At 41.0% G+C, this 27,160-nt stretch overlaps 2 protein-coding genes across 2 annotated transcripts; both read right to left on the bottom strand.

Moving 5' to 3' along the window:
- Positions 1-760: 760 nt before the first annotated feature.
- Positions 761-11,529, bottom strand: LOC146367622 (uncharacterized). The gene has a single exon (XM_084912463.1). It carries the CDS (start codon positions 5,606-5,608, stop codon positions 3,914-3,916), a length of 1,695 nt encoding a protein of 564 aa, XP_084768589.1. The 5' UTR covers positions 5,609-11,529; the 3' UTR covers positions 761-3,913.
- Positions 11,530-11,745: 216 nt separating this feature from the next.
- On the bottom strand, positions 11,746-24,943 carry ubxn7 (UBX domain protein 7). Its single transcript, XM_084912464.1, has 11 exons — positions 24,825-24,943; positions 21,248-21,401; positions 20,875-20,939; positions 20,677-20,742; positions 20,417-20,529; positions 17,084-17,230; positions 15,386-15,476; positions 14,870-15,000; positions 14,029-14,536; positions 12,800-12,879; positions 11,746-12,665 (listed from the first exon to the last, which is right to left on the bottom strand). The coding sequence occupies exons 1-11, from the start codon at positions 24,928-24,930 to the stop codon at positions 12,504-12,506; spliced, it is 1,623 nt and encodes a 540-aa protein (XP_084768590.1). The 5' UTR covers positions 24,931-24,943; the 3' UTR covers positions 11,746-12,503.
- Between the last annotated feature and the right edge of the window lie 2,217 nt (positions 24,944-27,160).

Below are 27,160 nucleotides of genomic sequence, written 5' to 3'. Positions count from 1 at the left end.
TCTGGATTTCACTCAAGTCTGAGGGCAGATGATGTCATGGTTAACCTGTAGAGAAATCAGGGCTGGACTGGCCATCGGGCATACCGGGCATTTGGCCGGTGGGCCGCTTGTGATTTTTCGTTTTTATGGGCCGAATGGGTTATATTTCTTCTTTTTTTTAACGATATAAATGAATGGTGGTGGATTGGCCAGTTGGTCATGATCGACTCTGGGCTTGACCAGTTACAGCAGAGGAGGTCGAACTTTAAAGTTGATGTGAACAGGAACGCGGTTTCATCACTACTTCAGCTAGAAAATTGCTAATTCAATCATGAAACTGATCAATGATCAGCTGATCGGCTTTTCTCTCCAGAAAAAGGGAACCAGCAGATGTCGCGCTAAACAACAGCAGCACGTTTAAGCTTGATCAGCTGTTGTTAGAATTTATTTAATGTTAATTTCAAGTATCAGCTGATGTTCGTTGGAGCCACAGCTGTAAAGCTGCTGGTCATGATATCGGTTTGGTTATCTGGTGAGAGGGAAACATGAAGATGAAACCAGGAGATGTCCTTACTGAATCATCAGAGCTGAACAGGTGATGGAGAAACAGGTTTACCTTTTAGGTGACATGAATGGGTTGAAGGAAAGCTATGAACTGTTTCTGAGAGACAACTTACACCAGGATCCTTTTCTATGTAGCTGACAGCTGGTAACTCTGCAGGGGCGGGTCTAGCAAAGTTTTGCCATGGGGCCAGGTAGGGCATTAACAGGGAAAGGGGGGCACAAAGAAATACCTTTCTTTCTTATTCTCATTTAAAATTTCTAGCTTTTAACAAATAATTATCCGAATCTTACAACCAAAGTTTTCATCTGATGTCAAATTTATAGAAAGCTCATCTGAGAATCAGCTCAGTGCAACAGGAGTGGGAATGCTCTTCTCAGCGGGGATGTTTCTCTATGTGGCCACGGTGCATGTCCTCCCTGAGATCAGCAGCAGCAGGACTGATGAGCTGCCCTTGGACTCCGAGCAGCAGTCTGGAGCTGAAGCCCACCAGCAGAGACACTTGGGGCTCCTGGAGAGCCTCACCCTCATCATCGGTGTGGGGCTTCCGATGTTGCTGGCCCTCGGACTGCACGATGACTAAAAGAAAACATAAGGGCAATTTATTTTAAAAGGGGGTGAAAGGAAAACTCTGAGCACCTGTACTGTATGCCACAATGATCGGAGGACAAAATGGGCTTTGGCAGAGTCTACCTTGTTCCTCTTATTTCAGTGTAACTTGGATTTGTGTCAGGCTATTGTTTGGGTGTCAAAAAGCTTTCTGGGAGGTGATAAAGAATCAGGTAACTAATATATTTTCATAGCTGAATTGAGTTTCCATTCAGAGGAAGCAGAAACAGCTCTTATTTGTTGCCACGGTCCGCTGAAGGCGTGTTGAGGTATTAAATATCCTGAAAGGTGAATAGATTTACAGGAACAACCAAATAATTCGATAGTCTCTCACCTAGAAAATAAGGTCTCTAGGGCGTACACTTTATATTATTATATTTTGTGGCTAAGAGTTTGAAAATATGGCTGGATTTTCAGATTATAAATGTGCAATAATACAAACTACAAAGTTTTTTTATAATGTTGTTTGTCTGAGTTGGTTTATGGTGGGGATCGTGTCGAGTGAGAGGCAGCCTGGACAGGTTACCGTCTGTCTGCTATCACAGAGGCACGGGCCAACTGTTCACACTCACAGCTGCAGCTAACGCTAATTTAGAATCATCTCTCTGACTCAGCATTCATGCTTGTGCAGTGTGGAATAAGGCTGGGACAAAACCAGGGACACGCGGAGAACATCCAAACACAGAAAAGGGGCAAAGGTTTGAACCTCTCAATGTGAAGTGATAATAACTGCAGCCAAATGAGAAGACCAACCGGTAAACTGGTCCAGCAACTCTCATGTTAGGTGATACGTTAGACGGAGATGGGTTCCTGGCAGCAGGTGAGGTACGTATCAAGAACTATCAGATGTTTTACTGACTCACTGCCACTTAGAGCAATTTTTACCTTTACTTTCCTTCTTTCTTCTTTCAGCTCCTTTAGTGTGTGCAACATGTGAAATATTGAAACACGTGAAATGTCTTCTGGTTTTATAATGGCTTATTTATTTACTTTATACTTGATTCTTTTTTGTTTTCGCCACACAACGCTGTAGATTGCAGCATCGACTGACCTAAAGCTTGTTTACTTCTTATGTTTAACGTGTGGAGCAGAATTCCCCTTTTAACAGCTACCCTGAATATCTTGAGATTGAATTTTAATTTCATAGTTTTTCTATTGTAAACCAAAGTTAAGATATTTTACACTTAAATTTGTCCTTTATTCATTAAGCTCTAAACACAGTTCATGTATGAACCCATATGAAAACACATGCACAGGTTAGAGACCAATTAGGTTTCCATAAATGTAACCCATCTGCTCTACAAACCTTTGGAAGTGACCACAGAAGACATGACAAAGGGAGTATTAGCCAAAAGGAAGGTTTTTGGGTTTATAAATGACAGGCCACCAAATACCCTGATTCAACCGAGGACTTGGATTTTAACTACTTTAAAAAAAAAAAAAAAAAAACTTCTTTGTCTTTAAGGATGCCTTAAATCACTGTCTGTGGTTGATGCTGTCGAGTGTTGCTTATTTAATTTTTGTTTCAGTCTGATAAATATTGATCGACTCCTGTTTCCTCCTACTGGTGGAAAATTCCACTCTGACCCTCGGTGGAAGCTTGCCATTGGTGCAACACCACTAGAATAAAATCCAGTGTTTTTATGAACTCCCTGATCAGGGCTCATTTGCTGGATTTATTTTATTTTTTTTTAAGTTGAATACCATGCCATGAGAATAAAGATTTCTTTAATATTGTCTGAAAAGAGAGTTCCTTGGAGTTCTTTGATGATTTGTCCAACATGTGACCCCAATTTGAATACAGGAAGTGCTCCCGTTTACAGTTCATGTAATTATTAAAAATGTGGCATACATGATCATGCTGCTAATGGTGAAATCAAACATCTGTTATGGCATAGCATTAAAGTGATACAGCGTTGTTCTGTTTGAATCTTGCGCGTAATAAAAATCTTCAAGTGGTATAAAGATTTTATAACACACTAGCAGTAGTCAGACTAACAGGAAAACAGGCAACACCGTGGTCTAGCAAACATTAACTCTGGCCTCTCGTGTCCTCATAGCTCATTCAGAGCATTGCAGTAGGACTGCACTTTGATTCCTTTCCAACCTCTGCAGACTATCCCCTCCCCTCTTATTTGCAGTCTACTAACAGCTAAACGCTCTAGCCATCAATCTTTAAGTGCCGGATGGTTATATTTGTTGTCACTAGTTGAATGTGGGTTGCATATAATGTGTTGCTACACAATCAATCTCATCTCAGGCTTAAGAACTAGCCAGGGGTCAAATATAAATGAATACACTGTTGTGAAGTACTGAACACAAATGGTTGAGGAGACACAATGGTGCCTGTAAAGTTTACCCTGACAGGAGGTCACTCAGAGGTCTTGCTGATCTAAGCAGTTAACCTCAACTAGATAAAATGAAATGAAACCGTTTGGAAGTCTTTGAAACTGTATCCCAGCTACTGCACTCTATCAAATAAAAAGTTGACTTTTTGGATTATTAAAATCACCAAATGTTCATGTGTCTGTCATTACAATGGCCAAAAATGATTTTTTAAGAACAGCTCTGATATGATGTTCAAGGGCCCTTGCATCTTGGGGACCATTTATAATGAATTTAAATTCATTTACATTCAAAGTGCAGAGAACAGTGATGTGTCTCAGTATTTCTGGAAGTCTCTGGAGCTATTATTTGACTGCAGATCCTTTTCTAAGCAGCTCTGGGTGAGTGTACAGGTGCAAAACCGAGTCTGAATAGAGTTCACAGATTCATGCGGTTTAAAGACGCACTCAGCTGAGCCTCAAGCGCCATCTGATCAAAGGTCTGGCTGTGCGTCTGCTGCCTCACTCTCTCCCTCATGTGAAAGGAAGCCCGAGCCAGCCTCTGTGCCTCCTCCTGTATCTGCTCTCGCTGCCTTCTCAGCCGCTCCCTCTTCTGCTCCTTTGTGGAGATGCGGCTCTCTCTGACTCTCCTCGCCGCCTCCTCCTCTCTCTGTAGTTCCTCTCTGAGCCTCTGGTGGCAGAGCTGCCTGTGTTTGTTGTTCTGCCGGGTTTTCTGAGCTCTGCGTCTGTGCTGCGCTGAGGCGTGCAGGGCGGCTCTCTCCATGCGTCTCTGGCTCAGCTGGACCAGGATCTGCTTGTGTGTGAGCTGCTGGACGCTCTGCAGCTCGGCCCTCAGCTGCACTCTTTGACTCATCTCCTCCTCCCGGGCAGCCCGCTCCCGAAGCTCTTCGAGTCGTGCCTCTACAGACTTGGCACGCCTTTGGCAGGAGTGCTGAAACTTCTTCTCCAGTGTGCTCCTCCTCTGCGCCTCCTCTTCCTCCCCCTGCAGCTCAACCTGGTGTTTCAGCAAGATGTGTCTCAGCAGCTCTTTATGGTTTTCCTCCTGCAGCCTCTTCCGCTCCCCCTTCTCCTTCAGCATCTTGCTCCTCAGGACCTTCTCCTCCTTCTCCGCTGCCACCTGTCTCTCCCTCTCTCGCTCCCTCTTCCCCGCCTCCTCCTTCTCGCTCAGCAGCTTCTCCTGGTAGCGTTTGCGCTCTTCCGCCTCCTTCTGTGTACCCTCCATCTTTGCCCTGCGGTACACTTCCACCTCCTCTTTTAGCCTTCTCCATCGGTCTTCTTGCAGCAGCACCTCCTGCTTAAGCTGTTCTGCTTTCTCTTTTTCTCGATGCTCCCTCAGCCTCCTGCGGGCCTCCAGCTCCTCGTTCCAGCGTTTCATACTCCGCTTCAGCTTCTTCCTCCTCTTTTTTTCTGCCTGAACTTGCTGGGCCTCCTCCTGCCTGCGGGCCTCCTGTCGCTCCCATTCCTCCTGCTGGCTGAGCTTCAAACGAGCCTGTTCCTCCTCATGCTTCACCAGCATCAGAGCAGCTATCTTCTGGTCTCTCTCCGAAACTGTGACACACATCTGCTTTTGGATGCTCTTGGTGAGCCTCTTCAGCTTCTTCTCGGTAGCTGGGGAGTGTATGAGGTCTCCCAGGTTGAAGCTGCACAATGTGCTCCTCTCTGGATCCCTTTTACTAGGAGCAGAGCAGGAGGACCTGCTAACAGCCTTCTCTTCAGAGCAGAGATCAGCATAGGGCATTTCTGTTGAGCGCTCTTCCAGTCTGGTGTCAGGCAACACCTCCAAGCCTGAGGCTTTACTGCTGCATGGCCGCCTGTCCCCGGCCGCCTGGATAATCCTCCGCCGTTCCTGGCCGCACTTTTGTAAAGTCTTCAGCCTCTCCTTTTCATAAGATTCATGCATGACTCTCATTGTCTCAAACGGCGTGTCCTGTCGCTCAGCAATGAAGTCGTTTAGAGATTTAATTAGAAGCTGAACCGGTTTTACACCCAGCCGAGCGCAAGACTCAAGCGAGCGAGGGTTCGTTAAGACATGTCGGTTGCTCTCTGCTCCGGGAGAGTCGAAGTTGTTCAGGTCCAACTTAAGCACAGGGGAGCTGCACCTCAGCTCCTCCATCCTAAAACTAAAAAGCTAAATTAATGGATGCCAGATACGGAGGTCCTGAGGCTCACAGGTGCTATACCGAGCAGCGCTTCCGCACGGTCTGCAGCACAGAGAGGTCAGCAGGGGATTAGCTACTTCCTCGCGGACAAATAACAGTCGGTATCTCATTAACCGTCTTTACCTCAGCTGTGAGCAATGACAGGCCGAATAATGAACAAAAAACCCAACTTTATTTAAGCAGACGGGAACGTGTTAAATAAACGCTTGCAGTCAAGCATGGATTTAAAAAAGGGCCAGTCTGTTGAGGTTTACAGGGATTTATTTATGCACAGCTCACTTAGGATCCCACCAGAGCGTTTCATTCAGGTTTACTTTCCCTGGATCACTGCAACGTCTTGATTTTTTTTTCTTTTCCAGTCTCACTGGTCTGTTGCGTGACCCTGCTTCAGCCAAGCTTTAGCTGCTGCCACAAACTAAAATCACCACCATGTTTATCAAAACAGAAAGGTTTTAAAATGCTAAACTATATATAACTGGGACTCGGATGCGTGGCTCATGGGCTTTTGAATTTGCTGTTGCTGTTTGCTTTTGATGAGTTTAAATGATTATATATCCCTGCGTCGCTGTATGTATGACAATGCAGTTTATCTGCAAAATAACAAGTAAGGAAAGCTCAAATAATTAGTATGGAGTGAAAAGAACAATGTTTTCCAACAAAATACAGCCAAAACTGAAAATAGCATGACCTAGACCTACTTAGATCAAGTAGAAATACATTAGCGCTATTCAAGTTGCATGCCTGCTGTTTATGCGCTCATCCAGCAGTGCTGGGTTGGGTAAGATTAGATTTTGAACTTTTTATTGTCTTTATACATGTTGACTTATTTAGTTTTTAATTTTTTATTTGGTTTAGTTGTTTTTGTGAGTTGTAACCTGGACTTTTTGATTTTGAAGAATATAGGAGATTTTTATATTCTGTGGTAAATACACCACAGTTTGAATAAAGTTTTGTCAATTAAGCATCTTGAAACAGAGGGTGCTGGGAGTTGGCAACCCTATTAGTTAGGTATATGTAATTATAAATTAGGTTGTTTTATATTTTTGCTGAGAGACAACTTACACCAGGATCTACCTGGCCCCATGGCAAAGTTTTGCCATGGGGCCAGGTAGAGCATTAACAGGGAAAGGGGGGCACAAAGAAATACTTTTCTTTCTTATTCTCATTTAAAATTTCTAGCTTTTAACAAATAATTATCCGAATCTTACAACCAAAGTTTTCATCTGATGTCAAATTTATAGAAATCCATTATTGTACATAGTAAGTTTTTTTCAGGGTCCCAACATAATTTCTTCAGAAGAAAGTACTGTACATGATGCCAGTATTTTCCCACATTTTCTAGATACTGTACTAGTACTTTGTGTAAAATGCCATCAAAAAGTCAGTTAAGTTTTATTCTTTCTCACCTGTCTTTCTGTCTCCTTTCACTTTTAAAAGGTTGCCATGTTAGAAAAAATATTTTGCCCTGCCATGCTGTTTATTGATGTGGTAAATAAATAGTTTATGAAAATATCACTAAATCTGTCATTTATTATTTTTAATATTCAGTAATGGTCATGTCTCACCTCTAGTCTTCTCTGTCTTAATTTCAGGTTTCCACCATATGTTGTAGATAGTTCAGGAAGTTAACTCAACCAAGCAGTCTTTGGGTTTCGGCTAAGTACTGTTTAGAATAGCAGAATAGGGAGGATGGTGTAGGTTTAAGTTTATTAGATTGATACATATGTACCAACAAGACAGTGTACATCACTGTCACAACGACGTTTGTTTTCATTCAAAGGCTTTATGGTTTTTCTATAATACCTGGTGGGCCGGTCTCTAGTCAAAATGCCCGGGCTGATTTTTTGTCCCAGTCCAGCCCTGAGAGAAATGATAGGAAGACTGGAGGATCATGCTGAAGTGAGCTACTCAGGTGTGTTTTGGGAAACTGGTGGCCAGTTATTGAAAGATTTATGGTGGCACCTTGCTTCTTTTTGCTCCTGGGCATTTTCAGATATTCGTATACTTTCCCCAGGATCTGTGTTTTTACACAATCTATTGCAGGTCTACAGAAAAGCCACTGAACCTCCATGCTAGGTTTTCATTCTGGGATACACAATTGCATGCAAGGATCTTATATGAGGTAATTTGCATCTCTTCCTGTTATGAGCAATACTTAATGGATTTCAGTCAAGTTGTAGTAGCTTCTTGTAACTTTTTGTTGATTGAGTTAAATCTATTTCATTAAGAGTACAAAAGAAAATGTGCAAAACCTGCAAGAGTCTAAAAACTCTCCAAATATGCATAAATATAAGTGGGTACTCCATGGAGGTCATAAAATTGGGACTCCTAAGGAACAAATCAAAGGTCAACACATCAAGCACCAACAGCATCTTCACTGGAGCTCCTATAAAGTTTTCAAACTCTGAAAAAGCTCCCCAAGGGACACAGAAGACTAAAATCCCAGTCTGAGTACTGGTTCATGTGATGTCCAAACTGAACTTTATGTCTAAACTCAACCCAAAAATGGCTCATTGTTTATTAACTGTTATTGATTCGTTCTGAGAATGAGCTAAGAGGTAATCAGACAACTGGGGTCACCAGCCTTTTATGCAACAGACAAACCCTTTGAACAAACAAAGCCTGAGGGCTGCTGTCCTGCTGCGTCATTAAAAGTTCAGCACCGATTAATCAACTTGGCTTCAGTGTGAAATTAATTTAGGTCATTGCTACTCGATGTGGGCTTTTAAACTGTTGCTCCTTCTTTATTTGGAGGCACCAGAAATTCAGCAGGGGAAAAACACAATTTCTCTGACTGACTGACAAAGTGAAAAAGAAAATCCATCAGTTTTAAAGAGTTTCCTGCTCTGAAGATGTGATTTTGGAACACACAGTAATCTCAGACTTGCGAAACTTCTGATGGGCTTAACGATTTTCCGTGGGGGGAAATGGTTTTAGCTGTTCTGTTTTAGTCAGCAATAAAATTTCCCTTCACCCTCCTGTGTTTATTCACCCTTGTCCTTTACACAAAAAGCAGGAGGTGAAAGAATGATTGTCTCATACTGTATTATCCACACAGCGAGGGGAGTGAAACAGACTCAAGACTCCTCATCTGTTTGCACAGCTGCACACTGTACTCTTTCACCTCTGACCATTGCCCCCCACAGCAGGCACTGTTAATAACAATTTTAAGGTGTTGTCCAGGAATTTTTCTTTTGGAAAGATCTCATTCTGATCTATGAGTCACAGCAGTGGTCACATATTAGTTTAAAAAGACCAGACAACTGCTTCTAGGTGGGTGTGACAAACAATATGTCAACCCATCAAACTGGAAATGCAGGAGCATCAAGTCTTGTATTAACTGTGAGATTTCTTATTTGCCAAGAAAGATATTTTGATTGATTGGACAAAATTTGAAGCCAACATTCAATTTGCAGCACATACAGCCCATTTTTTATCTGGACCAGTTAAACTCCCATTTCAGTTAATAAAAAGAAGTTTAACTACACACTTGGCTGTGGTGTCTTAATAAAAGCAGCCATGTAATTTCAACAGCATATCTTAGTTTTTCTTTATGTTAAAGAAATGTTGTTTGGGCTTAAACTGCAAGAAATAAATACGCAAAATTAGACAACGTCTGGTAGCTCAGACTGTGCTCTAATTACAAAACAAAGCTTCTGTTAATTCAAAGAAAATGCTTTTTTTGTTGTTTTTTTGTGAACCCACTTTAAAAAACATTTTTTTTTTTAATAGCTGATGGAACTTTTCTGTCATTTAATTGTTTATCTGTCTCTTAATTACTTTGGCATTGTATGAAAGGCCATGGAGGAGACTTTATCAGCAAGAAAAATGAATGAAATCTAAATCTAATAAATCCATCGAAAAGTCCAAAATTCATGCCCTCCTTCACATTTTCCAAAGTCTTCCAGTGGACCAGATAGTGGATCTTTGCTGGGCTGCTTCTAGTCCCCCGGCCTTATGATTGTTACCACTGACATAGATCACTATAACATTTTTAAGAAACATCACCTCTTTTCTTCCAGGACCTGAGTGAAAAACCTAAACACAGAAAAATCTCTGGGAAGGGAACAGCTCATACTCCACCACAGAAACCCCTGCACCAGTTAACACGTGCATGACTCCAAGTGACGAAACGCTACGTCCAGATGAACAGAATCAACTTTTGGAGATTTACTTACCTTGATGATTGAGAATGCCTAATTCCTAAAACTTTTTTTTTTTTTTTAAATCTGAACAGTTAAAACTTAAAACACTGCTTATAAAATATTGGTGTCAGTGTCTTTTTGGTCTTAGTGGTCTTTTTCACCTGCGTTCGGGGACTTGTTGGTATTTAAGGTACGTTATCACCACCATCTGTCCATATTAAGAAACACAAACCTGCTCAGTCTGAACAGACACACAGAAAAGTCTTTAACAGCCTCAGCACAAAATAAAATCTAAATACACCGCTCCAAATAAATAAAATAAAAAAAATTACAGGAACACTTAAATCACACATTGGTTCTTGAAAATATTCAGGCTGAACGTTTTTACTGATACACACTGTAATTTGCTGAGAACAAAATTATGTAACAAAAGCCAGTGGAAACCAAAATCATCAAATCACACCAAAAAAGTTATAAATTTAAATCAGAGTGATCAGACTAATCTGGCTCAGTAATGTTTACAGCCTCAATGTGCCTCCATGCACTTCAGACATCTGGGTACGCTCCTGGTCAGACAGTGGATGGTGCCCTGGTTCATCTTCTCCCAGATCCTGGATCAGAGCATAAGTGAGGCACTAGATAATCTGTGGGACTCATAAATATTGTTCTAGGGCCATGATACCTATGTCTTTACCACTATGGCTACACACTGCCCACACGAGGCAAGGCATCACTCTGCACCAGCAAAAGATGTAAAGTGAATCTGAGGATTTCATCTCTATACCCAACAGCTGTTGGCTAACACATGAAGGTCTCTATGCAAGGAAATCCCACTTGAGACCACCACTGCCCAACCTGTCATACTAGATAATGTTGCAGAAAACATTCACCACAACATCTTCAGACTCTTTCATGTTGTTTAAAGGTGGTCTGCTCTCATCTGTGAAGAGAACAGGGCACCAGTGGCTAACCTGCAAGCTCTGGTGTTGTCAGGCCATCACCAATTGAGCTGCTCGGTGCTGTACTGTGAGCACACGTCCTACTAAAAACTGCTGGGCATTCATGCCACCCTCAGGTAGTGTTTCTATCAGAAACATGCTCAAGTATTCCAGTGAAAGTCATTTTGTAGGGCTTTGGCAGTGCTCCTCCAGTTCCTTCTCGCATCAAGAACCAGATACCAGTCCTGCTGCTGAGCTGATGCCCCCTCTGTGGCTCTGTCTAGTTCTCCTTGTGCAATAACCCATCTACACCTTCAAGGCTGTACTAGGAGACAGAAAACCTTGAACTGCCTGTTTGCATATGGTATCACAGAAGAGCTGGACTAACTGGTATCATTTCATGCTGCCACTGTTGGCAAGGGCACTTCCAAAAAGGAGAACTAGAGGAAAATCAGTCAGGAGCAATAGTCTGTGGCCTTCCCTGCGCAGGGGGGAGTTGCCTGTCCAGTGCAGCTGTTGTCACTTCATTTGGACCAAACCAGGTGGAATGGATCCCCATTGGGAGCTGTGGTTACCAACTGAAAACCCCTGAAGTTTAACCATCTGTGTTATACTGTGATGATCAAGTGTTCCTGTCATTTTTTTGAGAAGTGTACATTACACATAAGATATAAAATACTCTTACTGGTTTCACCGAGGCTCCAGGAATAAAACATGTCAAAACGTAGTATGGACACACTAAAATGCTTAATCTTTAAAGTGAGGTGCACTACACATTTGTGTTCTCAGTAGTTCCAGCTGAATCTGAAGTTATTTACTCTGTTAGCTGTTCAAGTGATTGGGGTTTTAACTTTAAATTAAAGCCACACAAACAATTCAAAATAATAATAATAAAAAAAAAAGATGAAGCAGAACCTCTCTTTTTGTTTTCTGGTGGTTATATTTCAACATCAGCATATTTTCTTGGCAGCATATAAAAAAAGAAAGGAAACAATGACTACATCGAAATATCAGTCTCTCTAAGCCATCTCTGTACAGTGTAGGTGTGACTGATGAGATGTACCACCTTTTATTCATTCCCTTCTGTATCAAAAGACACATTTTCACGACTTTGTAATTTTTGGACCTGGCCTCTTAGCGCCCCTGCCTTCCAAATAATTACAACTGTTTCAACAATGACCGAGTGAGAGACCAAATTTGGGTCAAAATAAACAAGAATGAGCCTCCCTTTACCTGTCCCAGGTAGAGAAAATAACAAGAAGAGCTAGAAAATAAACTCTGACTGATTTAATGTCCTTTCTGAGAGGTAAAAGTCTCTTTGTACAAGTCCCTTGTGGCCCATCATCAATTAGTGATCTATTATTTGTGTTTTTTTCTTCTTTTTTCATTTTTTTAATTGAAGACGAGCTATATGATATATATTCTGTTCTGGTATGCCTCAGTGTTGAAAGCTAAATGAGGCTTGCCTCAGAGCAGAGTATATAGTTTATTAAAAACATTAAAGACTGCTGGCATCCATTAAACCTTACTGGCCAATTGTAGAGCACTACAAAGGTATTAGGCTGTCAGTAGAGACGTCAGTATTCGGACTAGTGGAGTATCGGTGAAAGTAGCCCATCCACCCTTATCTGTCTTGGCAAAAACCAGGGCCACCTCCAGAACAAAAGGTTATGGGATCAAGGCCAGTAACATCATCCCACATCATTGGTGAAAGGGTGAGGTCTACCAGAGATACAGACAAGCGAAAAGTGAGTGTGTCTGGAAGGCTAGTTCCTCTCCTGCACAAATACAGTCTCCTGTGGACACAGCCCTGCCTCCTGCAGCGTGATGTCATAGTCCAAGTGGGCGAGCTTCCTTCTGGGGAAGTTGGTGACGAGTTCGAAGCGTTCGTTAGGATAACCCTTAGACTGGACGTGTCTTACCAGGGCCTTAAAGAGAGAGTATAATTTGGAAGGTAGGGGAAAAAAAGATTTAAAAAAAATGTTGCCATGTTTATTAGGCATTATAAACATGTACTACTGTTTATTTTACTTGAATATCAGCGATTTTGGGGTTCACTTACCAAAAGTTTTGCTTTAGAAGACAATGAAATTTGCTCTCTCTGTCCATCAGGGTAGCGGAGCATCAACCTGGCTTTGGGACCTATTAAAAACAAAACAGTTTCTAAGATGATGCTGTCAGAACTGAAAAGCCACTATACTTAAAAATGCCAGAACACACTGATCACAAAGCATAAAAAACACACATCACATAGATAAACAATGGATTGATCTTTGAATTAACAGCTACGACTGTGTGCCCAGCTGAGGGACTGTGTTTAGATTTCTTAATATGTCCTAAGCACAAACAGAGGAATCGCTACTCTAACAGATACTTCCATAGACAGTAAGAAGGAGGCTGGCCTAGAGGTTCTGAAAAGCGAAGCCAATATAAATTGCCTTAAACTTGCATTCTATTTAATGGTCAGCAGAGGGCGACTCCTCCAACTCAGTTCTATAGCAGCCTTGTCATGCTCCGCTTTCAAACTATTAAGCTGTCAGTAGAGACGTCAGTATACGGACTAGTGGAGTGGCGGTGAGGGTGGCAATGGGGAAAAATGCTCGGCTTGAGGTTTTATGACAGGACTTTACTAAACAATAGGAGACGTCACAGAAGCTACACTCATTGCTTTTTCTGTCTATACTCCAGAACTACAACCACTAGAAGGTACCTGCACACAGATATTAAACCAGACTGTCATTAGACAAGACGAGTGAAACCACTAACATACTTATCACTTGGGTCCCGCCAAGTAAAAACAACACACAACCACCACATTCTGCAAGGGATGTGACTGTAGAAACTGTCAGAAAGTCTAGTGCTTAGTACCAGTCTTCACTGGTCATATATGGTACACATTTCGATTAAACTCTTCACACACACTCCAGCAATAAAACTAATGCTAAATCCAGCCAAAGGGACCAAATAGTACAGTAGGATTAAGGGTCTGTCTACATTCAGCTGACTAGGACTGACTTCACGGCTATTATTGATCTAAAAGGAGTCAGTCCAGCAGCACCCACTTATGTGTTGGCATAAGTGGGCTCTTAAGACACCTTAAGGCTTTAATACCCTGAGCATGTAGAAAAACAAAATATTTGGAAAGAGTTTGCACGTCCGCAAAGGCCTTTAGACTTTTGTTTTTTTAAAGCAAACTTGCTGCTCACCTTATTATGGTTGCATCAAAAACAGACATATAGACACACACACACGCACACTCATGAAACCTAAAATACTTTTCATTTGTCGTACCATTGTCCTCAGGACAGTCCACATCACAGGTTGTGGTGGTGCTGATCTTTGAAGTTCCTGCGCTTTCAGGTAGTGGGGCGCAGTGATTCCCACCAGAGTCTGAATCAGGCTGGGGATGACGAGGCCCGGGAGCCGAGGGCTCCAGGTGGTTCTTTTTGCTCTCCTCTTTCTTGTGACTGTGGTTGTTTTCTTTGTACGGTGATTTTCTGTAGGACGAAGTGGAGCTATCAGGATGAAGACGCTGCTGGGCTGCAGTGGCTGCAGAGGGGGTCGCAGTGTGTTTGCCGGTCGAACTTTTCTCTTCATGGGGTGCTGGCGTCTCGCTGTCTGAGCCGTCAACAGAGAAAGGCCCTTCGCTGTCAGAGAAAGGCTCTGCGTCCGATTCATCGTCTGATCGAGGAGAATCGGGGGGTTCGGGGACATTTGAGGACTCGTAGTGGGTCTCTTGTAGAGAAGCTCGGATTGCTGCCTCCAACTGACTGTCTTCACTGGCATCGATTAAACTTTCCTAAAAGATAAAATAGTGTACAATTGTTTAAAAAAAAAAGTAACAAAGATCTGAGTAAAGCAACAAAAAGACTTTTAACAATATGGATGGCTGTGTGACACTGACAACATCAAATATCACAGCACTAAAATATGCTGATACTGATCATAGCATGACATTTATCCAAACCCTGAAGCTCTGATGCAAAATCCTAACAAACATCCCAGATGCCTCTAAAACTGATCAGAGGTGTGACTGAGGAAATTCCAACAGAGCCACAGCAGGAGCGAGGAGCTCTTATTAGAGCAGAAACACAGAGGGAATTAGAGGTGACACATGAGATGAGAGACCCACAGAGCGAGCTCGTTTGGCAGGAGGTGCGTGGCAGGACGGCCCGTCGAGCTGCCCGTGCTCTGCCAGGAAGCCAGTTGCCTGCTCCAGGAACGACGCCACATCCAGCTGGTTCCACTCCACCATTTTTTGACCTAATGTGAACATGGTTTGAACAGAACCGGTCAATAATAACAGCCACCAAAAGCAGGAAATAATTAAGTATTTAATTAAAAGAAAAGAGAGAGAGAGACGCACACATCAGTTTGGATCAACACTGCAGATTTACACAGTTTATTGTGACATAATATCCAATTGTGTCGCTTTAGTACAAAAATTATGCATGCAGACATCATCTTCCTGTGCATTTATAATAAAAACTGCTTTTGTAAGCCTCTCAGAGTGAGAGCTGTACTCTAATCTTGCCAGTAAGTCACTTATTTGTTTGTTTTCTTGATCAGCTGGAAACAACTCAATGGTGTGAGTGTGTTCGTACATCAGCAAACCCTCATCATCAATCAGCCTTCCACAAACACTCACCTGTGCGTGGATCCAGGATCGAAATGTAGGGAAACTTGTTCAGCTTATAGAACTGGATGTATCTTTGTCCCTCTTCACTATCATGATATACCTGCAGAGGAAGAAAATGAACGATAGAATATAAACTGGACTTAAAGTGTGCCCACACTGCATAATGCAAAGACGGGTGGACTGCTTTGGAAAAGTACCTCCCTCCCCAACTCTCCATCATCCACCCATTTTCTTCCACTTATCCAATTCAGAGTTACAGTCAGGCTCGAGCCTATCCCAGGTGGGGTACACCCTGGACAGGTAGCCAGTCTGCCATGGGACTAACACACAGAGACTGACACGCTCACATTCACACCTGCAGCCAATTTAGATTTACCAGTTAACCTAACATCCATGTCTTCTATGGACTGTGTGAGGAATTCAATTCAATTCTTTTCTATTTATATATCGCCAATTCACATCAACAGTCATCTGAAGACACTTTATTTTGTAAAGTAAAGACCCTACAGTTATTACAGTATATGACCCCTTATGAGCAAGTGCTTGGTGACAGTAGGAAGAAAAAAACTTCCTTTTAAAAGGAAGAACCCCTGCATTTATGCATAGAACATGAAAACTTTTCACCAAAAGGCCCAAGCTGGGACCATCTTGAGGCTAACAGCTGCACCACTGTGCTGCTCCTCTCCATAGCCCATTATTTTGAACTTTTACTCTCACTTTAAGCCCTTTAGAGCTAACAGGGCCAGAGTTTTCTACTTCTTACTCAGGCACACCCCACTTCAGAAACAGAAAAGTATAGCCTCACTCACCAATACCAACCAACCTTTTACCTCTACGTGGTAAAACGGCTTCTTTTTTTTTTTTTTGTCTTTTGTTGTTTTTTACAGCTCTAAAAATACACATTCCCATCTTTGCTCAATGATGGCTAATTCACCTGATGGCAATTTTAAACACGAAACAGAATTTAAACACCTTTGATCAATGAGTACTGCATTTTCTAAAGACTATAATCCACATCTTACAATATGACATGCCAGCAGTTGTCTCGCCCCACCCACGAACGAGCCAGTCGTTTGCCATCTGCTATAAGCAGCATGTGACTGCAGTGACACCTACACACAGCAGACGTGTATGATGGTCTCAACTGCTCAGAAGCAGGCACATCTGCTCGTTATTGTAGTGAACATGTAGGCTTGATGTACTTTTTGGCTTGGCTTGCTGTATTCGTTGCAAGAATTAGGGTGGTATTTAAGTGCTCTGATAGCATAAACCAGAGGTGTTGATTGTGGCACTGCTACACACTGAGCTGCAATTGAAGTTATACCATTGTTAAATTTTGTCCATACATGGGAAAAATATAACATGCATGATAAAAGTATATCCTTACAGGTTTAAAAAAAGCATTTTATACCCTGTGTAGAACAAAAAACCCAAACTTTATAAATGCATGTCTTTGGTCTGTAGGAGCAAGTATCCAGAGGAAACACACACACACACACACACACACACACAAGGAGAACATACAAACTCCATGCAGAAAGGCCTGAGCTACCCAGTGGATTCAAACCCAGGACCTTCTTGCTGTGAGATGATGGTGCTAACACCTAACTACCAAATTGTAGATGGATGGATGGACTAAATAAATTCCCTCACGAATAACGCCATGCATCATAGAAAACACCACACTGCGCTCTTAAAACCTCATACCTGCCAGAATATGAAGTGTTCTCTGATGATGGTCTTCACTGAATCATTACTCCACACATCTCTGTTCAGACACTGGCAGGCAAAGTCCTGAACATTTTGTATGTTGATCATTAGCCATTTGTTTTCCATCTGTCCGCAGTCTTTAGCCTATAAATGTAAAGAAAGACATATGGAATTAGAGGGAATTCACAATTTACAAAGACAAATGTACTTTATGATGGAAATCATTAAGTCTGCAAGTTTTGATTTAAACGCAAAACATATCTTTTGCTTGGTGGAGAACAAATAATAAAATTAACTAACCTTGAAACCTTGATTTCAACTGGAAATAGTTCAAAGACTACAAATCAAATGCTGAAAGCGAAAAATTCTGTTCTTCATTCTTGTGTGTCGTTATTAGGGCTGCCACGATTAGTCGACTAGTCACGATTACGTCGACTATCAAAATCGTCGACGACTAATTTAATAGTCGACGCATCGTTTGAAGCTTTGTAAGATCACAAAAGACGCAGGAATAAGTAGTAGGATTTAAGAGTGTAATAACGGACTGAAACAGAAGATGGCAGCACTGCATGTACAAGGATGCCAGCTGCCGTTAAACCCCGAAGAAGAAGAAGTAGCTCTGTCCCAGAATTCATAGCGCAGCCCAGCTCAGTTTCCAACAATGGCGGCAGCTAGTTAGTTTTAACGTTACTCTTATTATTCTTTCTGGGTCACAAAATAAACGTTTAACATATTTTCAGGCGAGAATGTAGCTGTGTAAACCTCAAATATCTGCTCAGTTTATCAAGACACCACATATTTTCAAAAGCGCTCCGACGTTTTCAGAGACGTCTGTTACCCACTAGCTCGATAGCTAGCCGGGGGCGAGGCTCACTAGAGTCGTGAGAACACCGGACTCCCGGCTTCAAACCCACCTCCGTCTTTCGCTACTCAGGTTAAACATATATAAGTCACTTAGATAACTTAAATATTTTATTGTTTGGCTTTTTTTAGTATTTTATTTGTTCCTGAGTAAATCGGTTTGGCTGAGATCAAAGTTATAGTTTTTACACAGCTGATTATCAGAAGTGTGAGATGCTCCAGAATTTACTCCGGTGTCCCGTTATATGTTAGATATCAAGGAGCAGACGGCTGAGTTTATTAAACTTCACCTAAACAATCTGCAAATTTCATTAAAATTTAATAAACTATCATCTTGTCTTTATTTTTAGTTAGCACCTTAAACACTTAAAGCTGTAAGCTAATGATAGTTATATAAGAGCAGATGCTGCTGGTGCAATAAGCTGTAGTTTTACGTCCAATGGATGATGATCTGATTAGTCGACTAATCGCAAAATTAATCGGTGACTAGTCGACTATCAGAACAATCGTTTGTGGCAGCCCTAGTCGTTATGTGTAATTCTGTGTGTACATGAAATTTTTATTGAATTTTTTTGTATGAATTCTGATTAAAAAAAATTAGGGGTGGGGTCGTGTTAACAATCCATTAAAAGACTTAGTGACTGTGACTCTGAATATTGTGGTAAATACTGTCAACATACAGAAAATAGTTTATAAAGATTTAAAATATGTCACGTTTGACCTCTGACCTCTCCTTCAAGGTCAATAGAATGATCTGAAGGTCAAAGTGATAATAATTCTATATAGAGATATTTAAAACTATGGGGGTGTCCAAATTCATGGGCTGCACCCTCCTGAGGCTGCATTTGTAGGCCAATTGCGTCACAGCGACGTGACGAAGGCTGTCCAAATTCGTAGACTCCTCCGATTGCAGCCGACAAATCTGTCCTCCTTTTCCCCGAATTTGAAGGATGGGTTGGGTGTATCCATCGTGGCCCACAATATACCAGAATTCATAGCGCGGCCCAGCCAATTCCAGTTTTCAACAATGGCGGCCGCTACTAAGTTTTTAATATTATTCTTATTACTCTTTCTGGGTCACAAAATAAACTTTTAACATATTTTCAGGGGAGAATGTAGCTGTGTAAACTTCAAATACCTGCTCGCTTTATCAAGATATCACATATTTGCAAAAGTTGTCCGACGTTTTCGGAGACGTCTGTTATCCACCAGCTCGATAGCTAACTGGGAGCTAAGCCGCTAGGTCACTAGAGCCGCCGAGAACGGCAAACTCCCGGCACATCATTTTCAGAACACCACGGTCTTTCGCTACTCAGGTTAAAAATAATATAATATAATATACTTAGATAACCTAAAAATGTTATTGTTTGGCTTTTTTCAGTGTTTTATTTGTTCGTGAGTAAATCGGTTTGGCTGAAATTAAAGTTATTAGATTAGATAAAATAAAACTTTATTAATTCCCCCGGGTGGGTTCCTCCTTGGTTTTCACACAGCTGAATAAACGTCAAACAGAAAACTGATTAAACAGAAGTGTGAGATGGTCGAGAATTTACACCAGTGTCCTGTTATATTTTAGATAGCAAGGAGCAGACAGCTGAGTTAATTAGACTCCACCGAGACAGCGGTGACGCAAATCTGAAGGCTAGACCGTCCAATTTCACAGCCGTTTACTTCCAGCCTACCCGACCTTCTGAGGCCCACGTAGACCGTGAATGCCAGGTCCTCAGGAGGATGCAGCCCATGAATTTGGACACGACCTAGGTTTCTTACTGGTATATTTACAATGTAAAAAAAATAAAGGCAATGATCTTTTGGGATTCTCAATATCACATTACTTTGACCTCTGACCTCTTCTCCAAGGTCAAATAAAGTCGAACTTTTATCAAATCTAATTTTTCTTTGCAACTATGCTAAAAATTCTACTGTCTTTGTTTATATCGGCCTACATTTAGGAAATGATACTGGTACATATTCTAAATAATTATAAATATCTATTTTTGGCACCAACTCCCTAAAGTTAGAAAAAGGAAAGTCCCCTTAATGGTGGCACATTTTGGCCTAAAACCTGCATATATCATCTAGCATTTCCCAGTGTTTCCTTAGGTGGGGGTCATGCTGTTTTGAAGTAACTGCCCCTTCAAAGCAGTCAAACTAGTGAGAAAAACATAGTGTTTCCTTTCCAGAAGATGAGAAAATTTCTGATTTTAAGCATTTGATGTTGTTTCTTCCACTACAAACAGTCAAATTTGTGTTATGCCAAATCATTGCAATCTGCTTTTACACAAATTTTAGTCCTCCCAACTTTTTTGGGAACAGGTTTTTGCATTAGCGGTGTGCGATCACAAGCAAGGAAGCATGACATTGCAGGTTTTCACCATCTACCTACTCAGTCATCATCTAAAATTTGGCTGAAAGTTCACACAGGCTGAATAAAGGTGTGGGTACAGTGTCCTGTGAGTGACTCCTCACCGTCTCAAAGCTGCCTTTGTGCATGAGCTCAATGGGAGGACGGAAAAGGTCTGCCAGGGTGCTCAGTTTCTTATCCACTGTTCCACCGTTACGCAGCTCCTGTTCCTGGCGGACTAGGAACAGAAAAACATTCATTCAGTCATTACTGGAAGTTAAGATGCCACAATAGAAATATGAGACAGACTTTTAATGGTGATTGTTAGGAAACAGCACTGCCACATTTGCTTTGCTTTAACTTGTACATTTTGGAAAATACTCACTTGTTTCCGTCTGAAAGTCTCGGAAACCATCAAATATTGATCGAGCAGGTCTTCTTCGCTTTGGCACTGAATATATGTAATAAAAAAATAAATAAGTAAACAAATAAAAAAATCATCATCATCTTTACAGACAGCTGGCAGTCTACATCAAGATTTCTTTGCCTTAAGCAGGACTGAAAAATAAAAGCAACAACATACCTCCAAAAAGGGGTTCTGGTTCCACCAATATGTCCTGCTTCTGAGGAATTGGAGCCCGCACTTCACTGAGGAAGACATGAAGGCAACATATACAGAGTTATTTATGTAGAAAAGCAATCAGCTGTAAAAGATCTGTAATCATATTATAAACAATCAACATTTAGTATGATAAGGAAGCAATGAAACGAATGCTATTTTTCGTCTCATGTCAGCTTGTGGTAAACACAGATTCTAAACTTGGATAAACAATCAGCAGAAAATTAGAGAAGTTTCCATTTTTGAAATAAAACATGACCAAAACAGACAAACTAACTCTGTGGATTTTGTTTTACTTTTGTCTGACCTAGGATTGTGGAGAAAAGTCACAGCTTACTCTGTAGAGGGCGCTCTGCTGCTTGACGCTGCAGAACTGGAGCTGGTGCTGGGCTCCTCTGCAATCCCGCCTCCATCTAGGAACATGGTCACTGCCATCTCCAGGTTGTTGTTGCATGCTTCCAGCATATGTTTTCCTACACTCTCTGTGGCCCCTGGAAGAGTTAGATATTTAGGCACCAACCATGAGCACAATGCGTTCACAAATGTTTACAGATTAACAAATAACATTGAGAATTTCATAGTGGCACATTGTATTTTAGAGCCAAATATCAGCTGACCGATATTTTCAACCAGTAGCTATAAGGTATTTGCTAATATATCCGTATTGGAAATCTCATAGATGCTGATAAATAAAAATGAATAAAGTCAAAATGAACAAAATGCACTTCCACCGTGTTATGAGTGTTGACGTTGCATAGTTTTCCCACTAGAGGGCACTCTGCTTTTTTTCTGATGGCAACTCAATTTTGAATCACCGCAAACAACAACCTGCTAATCTAAGCAGAGTTGGGCAGAGTACAAGGAGCAATCTACCACTTCTCATGACAATAAAAGTTTATTTTTAAAATGCACTGTCATATTATCTTAGTAGGGAATCATAAATAACCACACATCACAAATATTTTTTTGTTTTGACTGCCTAAACAAAACAAAATATTGGCTGAAAATCAAATATTGGTATCGGTGCTAAAAAAAAAAATACATAAAAAAAAACTTTATTGGCCAGGCCCTAATTACATTGGTGTGATAAAACTTTTTTTTTTTTTTAATATTTTTTGCTATAAAAGACTGTCAAGCAAACCAACACTGTCACTAAAAACTGCCATAAATGTTGCCATAAGTCTGCTATTGGTCTGCGAATAATTGGGGTCAAGTTGTTAACTAAATGCAGTCTATTTTGGTTAATGCAGCAATTACCTGTGACAATTTGTTGAAAATCACATATCTGTTGCTGTGTATATACACAGAAATTAACATTTAACAGTTACACTCAGCAACCTTCCTGTTCATAATTCAACTTTAATTGAATTTATTAATATATCACAAAAACAGTTGCCTCAAGGTGCTTCATACTGTAAGGTAGACCCTACAACAATACATACAGAGAAAAACCCAACAATCATATGACCCCCTATGAGCAAGCACTTTGGCAACAGTGGGAAAGAAAAAATCCCTTTTAACAGGAAGAAACCTCCAGCAGAACCAGGAGGCCATCTGCTGCAACCAGTTGGGGTGAGAAATATTACCAGAATACAACCAGTGAGCAGCCAGTTCAGTCCTCCTCGAGCTGTGCTCACGACTCATTCAGACCGATGGCAACATGTTAGCAATCGGTCTACAAGAATAGATTAGACGCAATTATTTGTAAACTTCCAACAATCTCTCTGAAGCTGACTGCAGTCAGTCCAGGTGAGACTGTTACTGTTTGTAGAAAAGTTACCACCTATCAGGCAAACCGTGCAATCACCAATGCCATAAACATTTAGTTAGCACAAGTTGTGGTCACAGAATAGAAAAATATTAAATACAGCCGATTATTTTTATATACAAGGAAGCCGCTGTCCTATTTTTACTCATTTGAGTTAGCCATTAGCTGTGAATTAGGTAGTTGCTTTGTCAAGCTAAGTGTCACCAGTGTTTTCAGTTCAGTTGATTTAGTTTAATTTTGCTTGGCTAATGTTATCTCGGGATGATGGTGCATTAGATCAGTCCCCTTGTTTGCAGTATTCCCAGGGTATTTAAACTTGTTTAATACAATATCAATATTTAGCATCCCTGTATTCACACAACATCACTACACAAAATATCATCATACTTCGCTCTATCAATTTTTTCCTCAATCTCTACTTGCTATATTACAATGCTCATGTTTTTCTGAGAGTGGTATATCACAGTCTAGGTATCCATCTTCCACTTGTGAGGTCACATAAGGCTGGAGCCTATCCCAAGTTTCATAGAAAGGCAGGGCACACTGGACATGTTCCCAGTCCATCACATTCACACCTAGAGCTAATTTAGTATCACCATTAAACAAGCATGTCTTTGAACTATTAGAGGAAGCTGGAGTACCAAAGATGGATTCCAAAGCGGTACTAACCAATGCACCAAGGTGTCACCAGCATCACATCAAACTCGTGACAGTGAACCTTTTGTCCGCTTTTTTTTCCTATTACACTGGATCAAGTCTTTTTTTCTGCTTTATGCAAACCTCACCAATAATTTCACAACACTGTCAGCAGTATGAATAAAATCATATAACTGGGTGAAAGCAAAGCACAGAGTGTGGCAAACAGCAACACTGACCTCATTAAAAATTCTTAAATGTTCAAACTTCACTGTGTTATGCTATAACTGTTCCACATAAGGCCCAAAGTAAAGTTATAACCAGCTCACTAAACATTATGAGTACATACACACGTGTTTTATTCACTCAAGGGATCAAATGCCATTTATTATCACGTGACAACATAGTCTAGTAGTACTTAGTATCTTAGTATTTGATTACTTGTTTTTCCGTATATGTGGTCACAGAAGCAACCACATGTCACTTTGACAATGGACACATTTACTTTACCTTTTATATTTATTTTGATTTTAAATGGGAAAAAAATGCTTTACTTGTTTAACCGAGTTTCCCCAACTTTTAGGACAAACAAAGCACATCTTAAACTAACGCTTTATCACTATAGTGAAATGAGTTAACGCCAAACAACCGCATGATAGTTCAGTTTCAGTTCAGAAAAGGTTTAGTGGGCGGAAATGCTCTGCATATACCACGCGATGTTTGGTAAATAAACGGAAATGTGCGAAAAAACCTGAACAATGCAAAATGCCTTAATGACACACATGGCGGCAGTCCACAACGTCGTGACAGTGATTTGGACACTCCACATCTGAATGAACCTGAATTATAAGCGGAGTGCCGCGGGGCGACGATGAAATTCTGGTCTGTACTGCGCATGTCCGTATAAAGTAGCAGCCCCTTAACAGAGTCTCCCTCTTCTTTGCCGCTTAATAACTTAAAAAACACCGTCCACTGTGTCAAAGTGCTGATAAACTATAGATAGTGTATGCGCTGACACTCGGAGTCCTCAGGTTGTGACCAATAAATAGTGTCTGGGGCCACAGTCAGAGGCATAGTGACAGCAACAACATGAAGTCTGGCTGGTGGTGATGAAGAAGGGAAATGTTGAACAGCCGACCTCCATTCCACATTATCGAGCAACACGCCACGCAAAAAAAGAGCATACAAACCGCTCTAGGTTAGCGAGATTGTGTCTTTAACGAGCACTAATAAGAAAAGCAGACATTTTTAAGTGATGATTAAAAATAAGTTTCAAAGCTGGCGGCTTTAAGGTTCATTTTCCGAGTCTTTCACTTGAGTTTAGCTGATAACTGTGCCTGTGCTTTTTCCCCTCTGCAAACCACTGGCAGCGCAGGAGCAAGAGCAACACTTAACGCCCGTTTTCTCATCTGCGCACGGATTTCAAGATTTATCCGGCGAGGGAAGTGTTCCTATATGAGCACAAAAATCCACTGACTGAAATAAACGCTAATTAAAATGTTATTTTTACCTGTTATTGCTGTGAATTGTTGTATTAACCCATTCACCCCCGGAGCTGAGGTATCTCCGAGCGCCGCCATCTTACCGCCACAAACAACAACATAGATGAGGCGCATGCGCAAAGTCGTAATTTTTCCCCTGCCCGGCGCGACGCGGACCCCATGCGTAACAATAGTGCTGCATTCTGGGTCATGTAGTTTTAATGATCTAAAGTCAATTACCGGTGATGGCTTATTACGTAAAAAATACGTGTTGGACTTTTATACAGTTTTTTATATTATATTATATTATATTATATTATATTATATTATATTATATTATATTATATTATATTATATTATATACCCTTTTACATTAGTAATAAAAGTTAATAAAATTTATCTTAATTTTCCTGCTGTTTTGCTAAAAATATAAACTTTTCTTTAATTCATATTCAGAAACTGAGACCGACTAGTTACATTTTCTGTGCTGTAGACACAGAGTTATTCATATGATAATGTTGTGTGTAGACGGCTATATTTCATACATAATTTACCTGGTCATAATTCAGTAAACATATCTACACTCATCTACACTCACCGGTCACTTCATTATGTACACCTGTTCAACTGCTTGTCAATGCAAATACCAAAATCAGCCAATAGCAATACCATAGCAGCATCTCAGCATATTTAGACATGTAGACAAAGTCAAGATTACCTGCTGAAGTTTAAACCAACCATCAGAATGGGGAAGAAATGGGATAGTCGTTGGTACTAGACGGGCCGGTCTGAATATTTAAGAAGGTGCTGATCTGCTAGGATTTTCCTACATAACCATCTCTAGGGTTTACAGAGTATGGTTTGGAAAAAACAGAAAATATCCATTGAGCAGCAGTTCTCTGAGTGAAAATGCCATGTTGATACCACAGGTCAGAGGTGACAAACCAGACTTCTTTCAGCATCTCTAAATAAACAATACGTCAAACCTTAAAGCAGATGAGCCACAGCAGCAGAAGACCACACCGGGTGCCACTACTGTGAGATAAGAGTTCCTACAGGCAAATTGAACAATAGAAGACTAGAGCTTAGATCACCTCATATTGGTTTCTTGAATATGACAATAAGTTCACTCTGTTCAAACTGCGTACACAGTCACCAAATCTCAATCCAATAGAGCACCTTTGAAATGTGGTGGAAGTAGAGATTTACATCATGGATGTGCAGGTGACAAATCTGCAGCAACTGTGTGATGCTGTCATGTCAATATGGACCAAAATCTCTAAAGGATGTTTTGAGCATCATGTTGAATCTGAATCACAAATAACTAAGGCAGTTCTGAAAGAAAACAGGGAACTAACAAGGTGTATCTTAAGGTGTAACTAATGAAGTGGCAGGCGAGTGTATCTAGATTTTCAAGGAATTAAGTTTTGTTTAAAGTCAAAGTCCATTAACTTTAACTTAAAAGAAATTCATTATGCTTTTCCTTATTGTCAGATACATACATAATGCATACAAAAAGACAAATACTGCTAATAAACATGGCCAACGTTTCATATGCAAAAGCAGTCCCTATGAGGCCAGACTTTATGCTCCACATCACACCCTTTATATATTTTCCTGTTCTTGAGTCTCTATGATGACTCACGATTGATGTCACGGGGCGATCGTGGCTCAAGAGTTAGGAGTTCGCCTTGTAATTGGAAGGTTGCGGGTTCAAGCCCCGGCTTGGACAGTCTCGGTCATTGTGTCCTTGGGCAAGACACTTCACCCGTTGCCTACTGATGGTGATCAGAGGGCCCGGTGGCGCCAGTGTCCGGCAGCCTCGCCTCTGTCAGTGCGCCCCAGGGTGGCTGTGGCTACAATGTAGCTTGCCAACACCAGTGTGTGAATGGGTGGATAACAGGTTGTGTAAAGCGCTTTGGGGTCCTTAGGGACTAGAAAAGCGCTATACAAATACAGGCCATTTTCCATTTCGACTTGATGTCCCCTAAAATGTGAGCATAGCAAGCCCCACCCACCTGTGATTTAAACCATCTGTTTGCTGGGGGCAGCCAATAGGACGAGTTCTAATACACAGGAGACCCAAAGTTTGGCTTAAATGGCCATGCAGCTAAAACAGCTTGTTTCAGACAGATGATGATGATGTTGTAATATATCTATATCACTAAAGCACTTCTGGATGGATGCAAACTGCATTTCGTTGCCCTGTACCTGTGCATGTGCAATGACAATAAAGTTGAATTCTATTCTATTCTATGATGAGCTGCGGGGTTTCATAGAGTGTGTTGTTATTGTTTTGGCTGTTAATGTAGCAAATCTAATTTATTAAGCCGCTGTCATAATAAAGGATCCTTTGATACCCAGC

Source organism: Perissodus microlepis, chromosome 18 (assembly GCF_051167445.1).
Source record: "Perissodus microlepis isolate ML-2025 ecotype Zambia chromosome 18, ASM5116744v1, whole genome shotgun sequence".
In the NCBI taxonomy this organism is placed as follows: Eukaryota; Metazoa; Chordata; class Actinopteri; order Cichliformes; family Cichlidae; genus Perissodus; species Perissodus microlepis.
This window is presented reverse-complemented; position numbering and strand designations above follow the sequence as displayed.

What these genes read in the sequence shown, in the direction of transcription:
- LOC146367622 (XM_084912463.1), bottom strand. Translation starts at nt 5,608, where the DNA reads ATGGAGGAGCTGAGGTGCAGCTCCCCTGTGCTTAAGTTGGACCTGAAC.
- ubxn7 (XM_084912464.1), bottom strand. Translation starts at nt 24,930, where the DNA reads ATGCGCCTCATCTATGTTGTTGTTTGTGGCGGTAAGATGGCGGCGCTC. An exon ending in AGCAGAGCGCCCTCTACAGA is followed by an intron (nt 20,940 to 21,247) that starts GTAAGCTGTGAC and finishes TGTCTTCCTCAG; the next exon opens with TGAAGTGCGGGCTCCAATTC. An exon ending in AGACTTTCAGACGGAAACAA is followed by an intron (nt 20,530 to 20,676) that starts GTGAGTATTTTC and finishes TTCTGTTCCTAG; the next exon opens with TCCGCCAGGAACAGGAGCTG.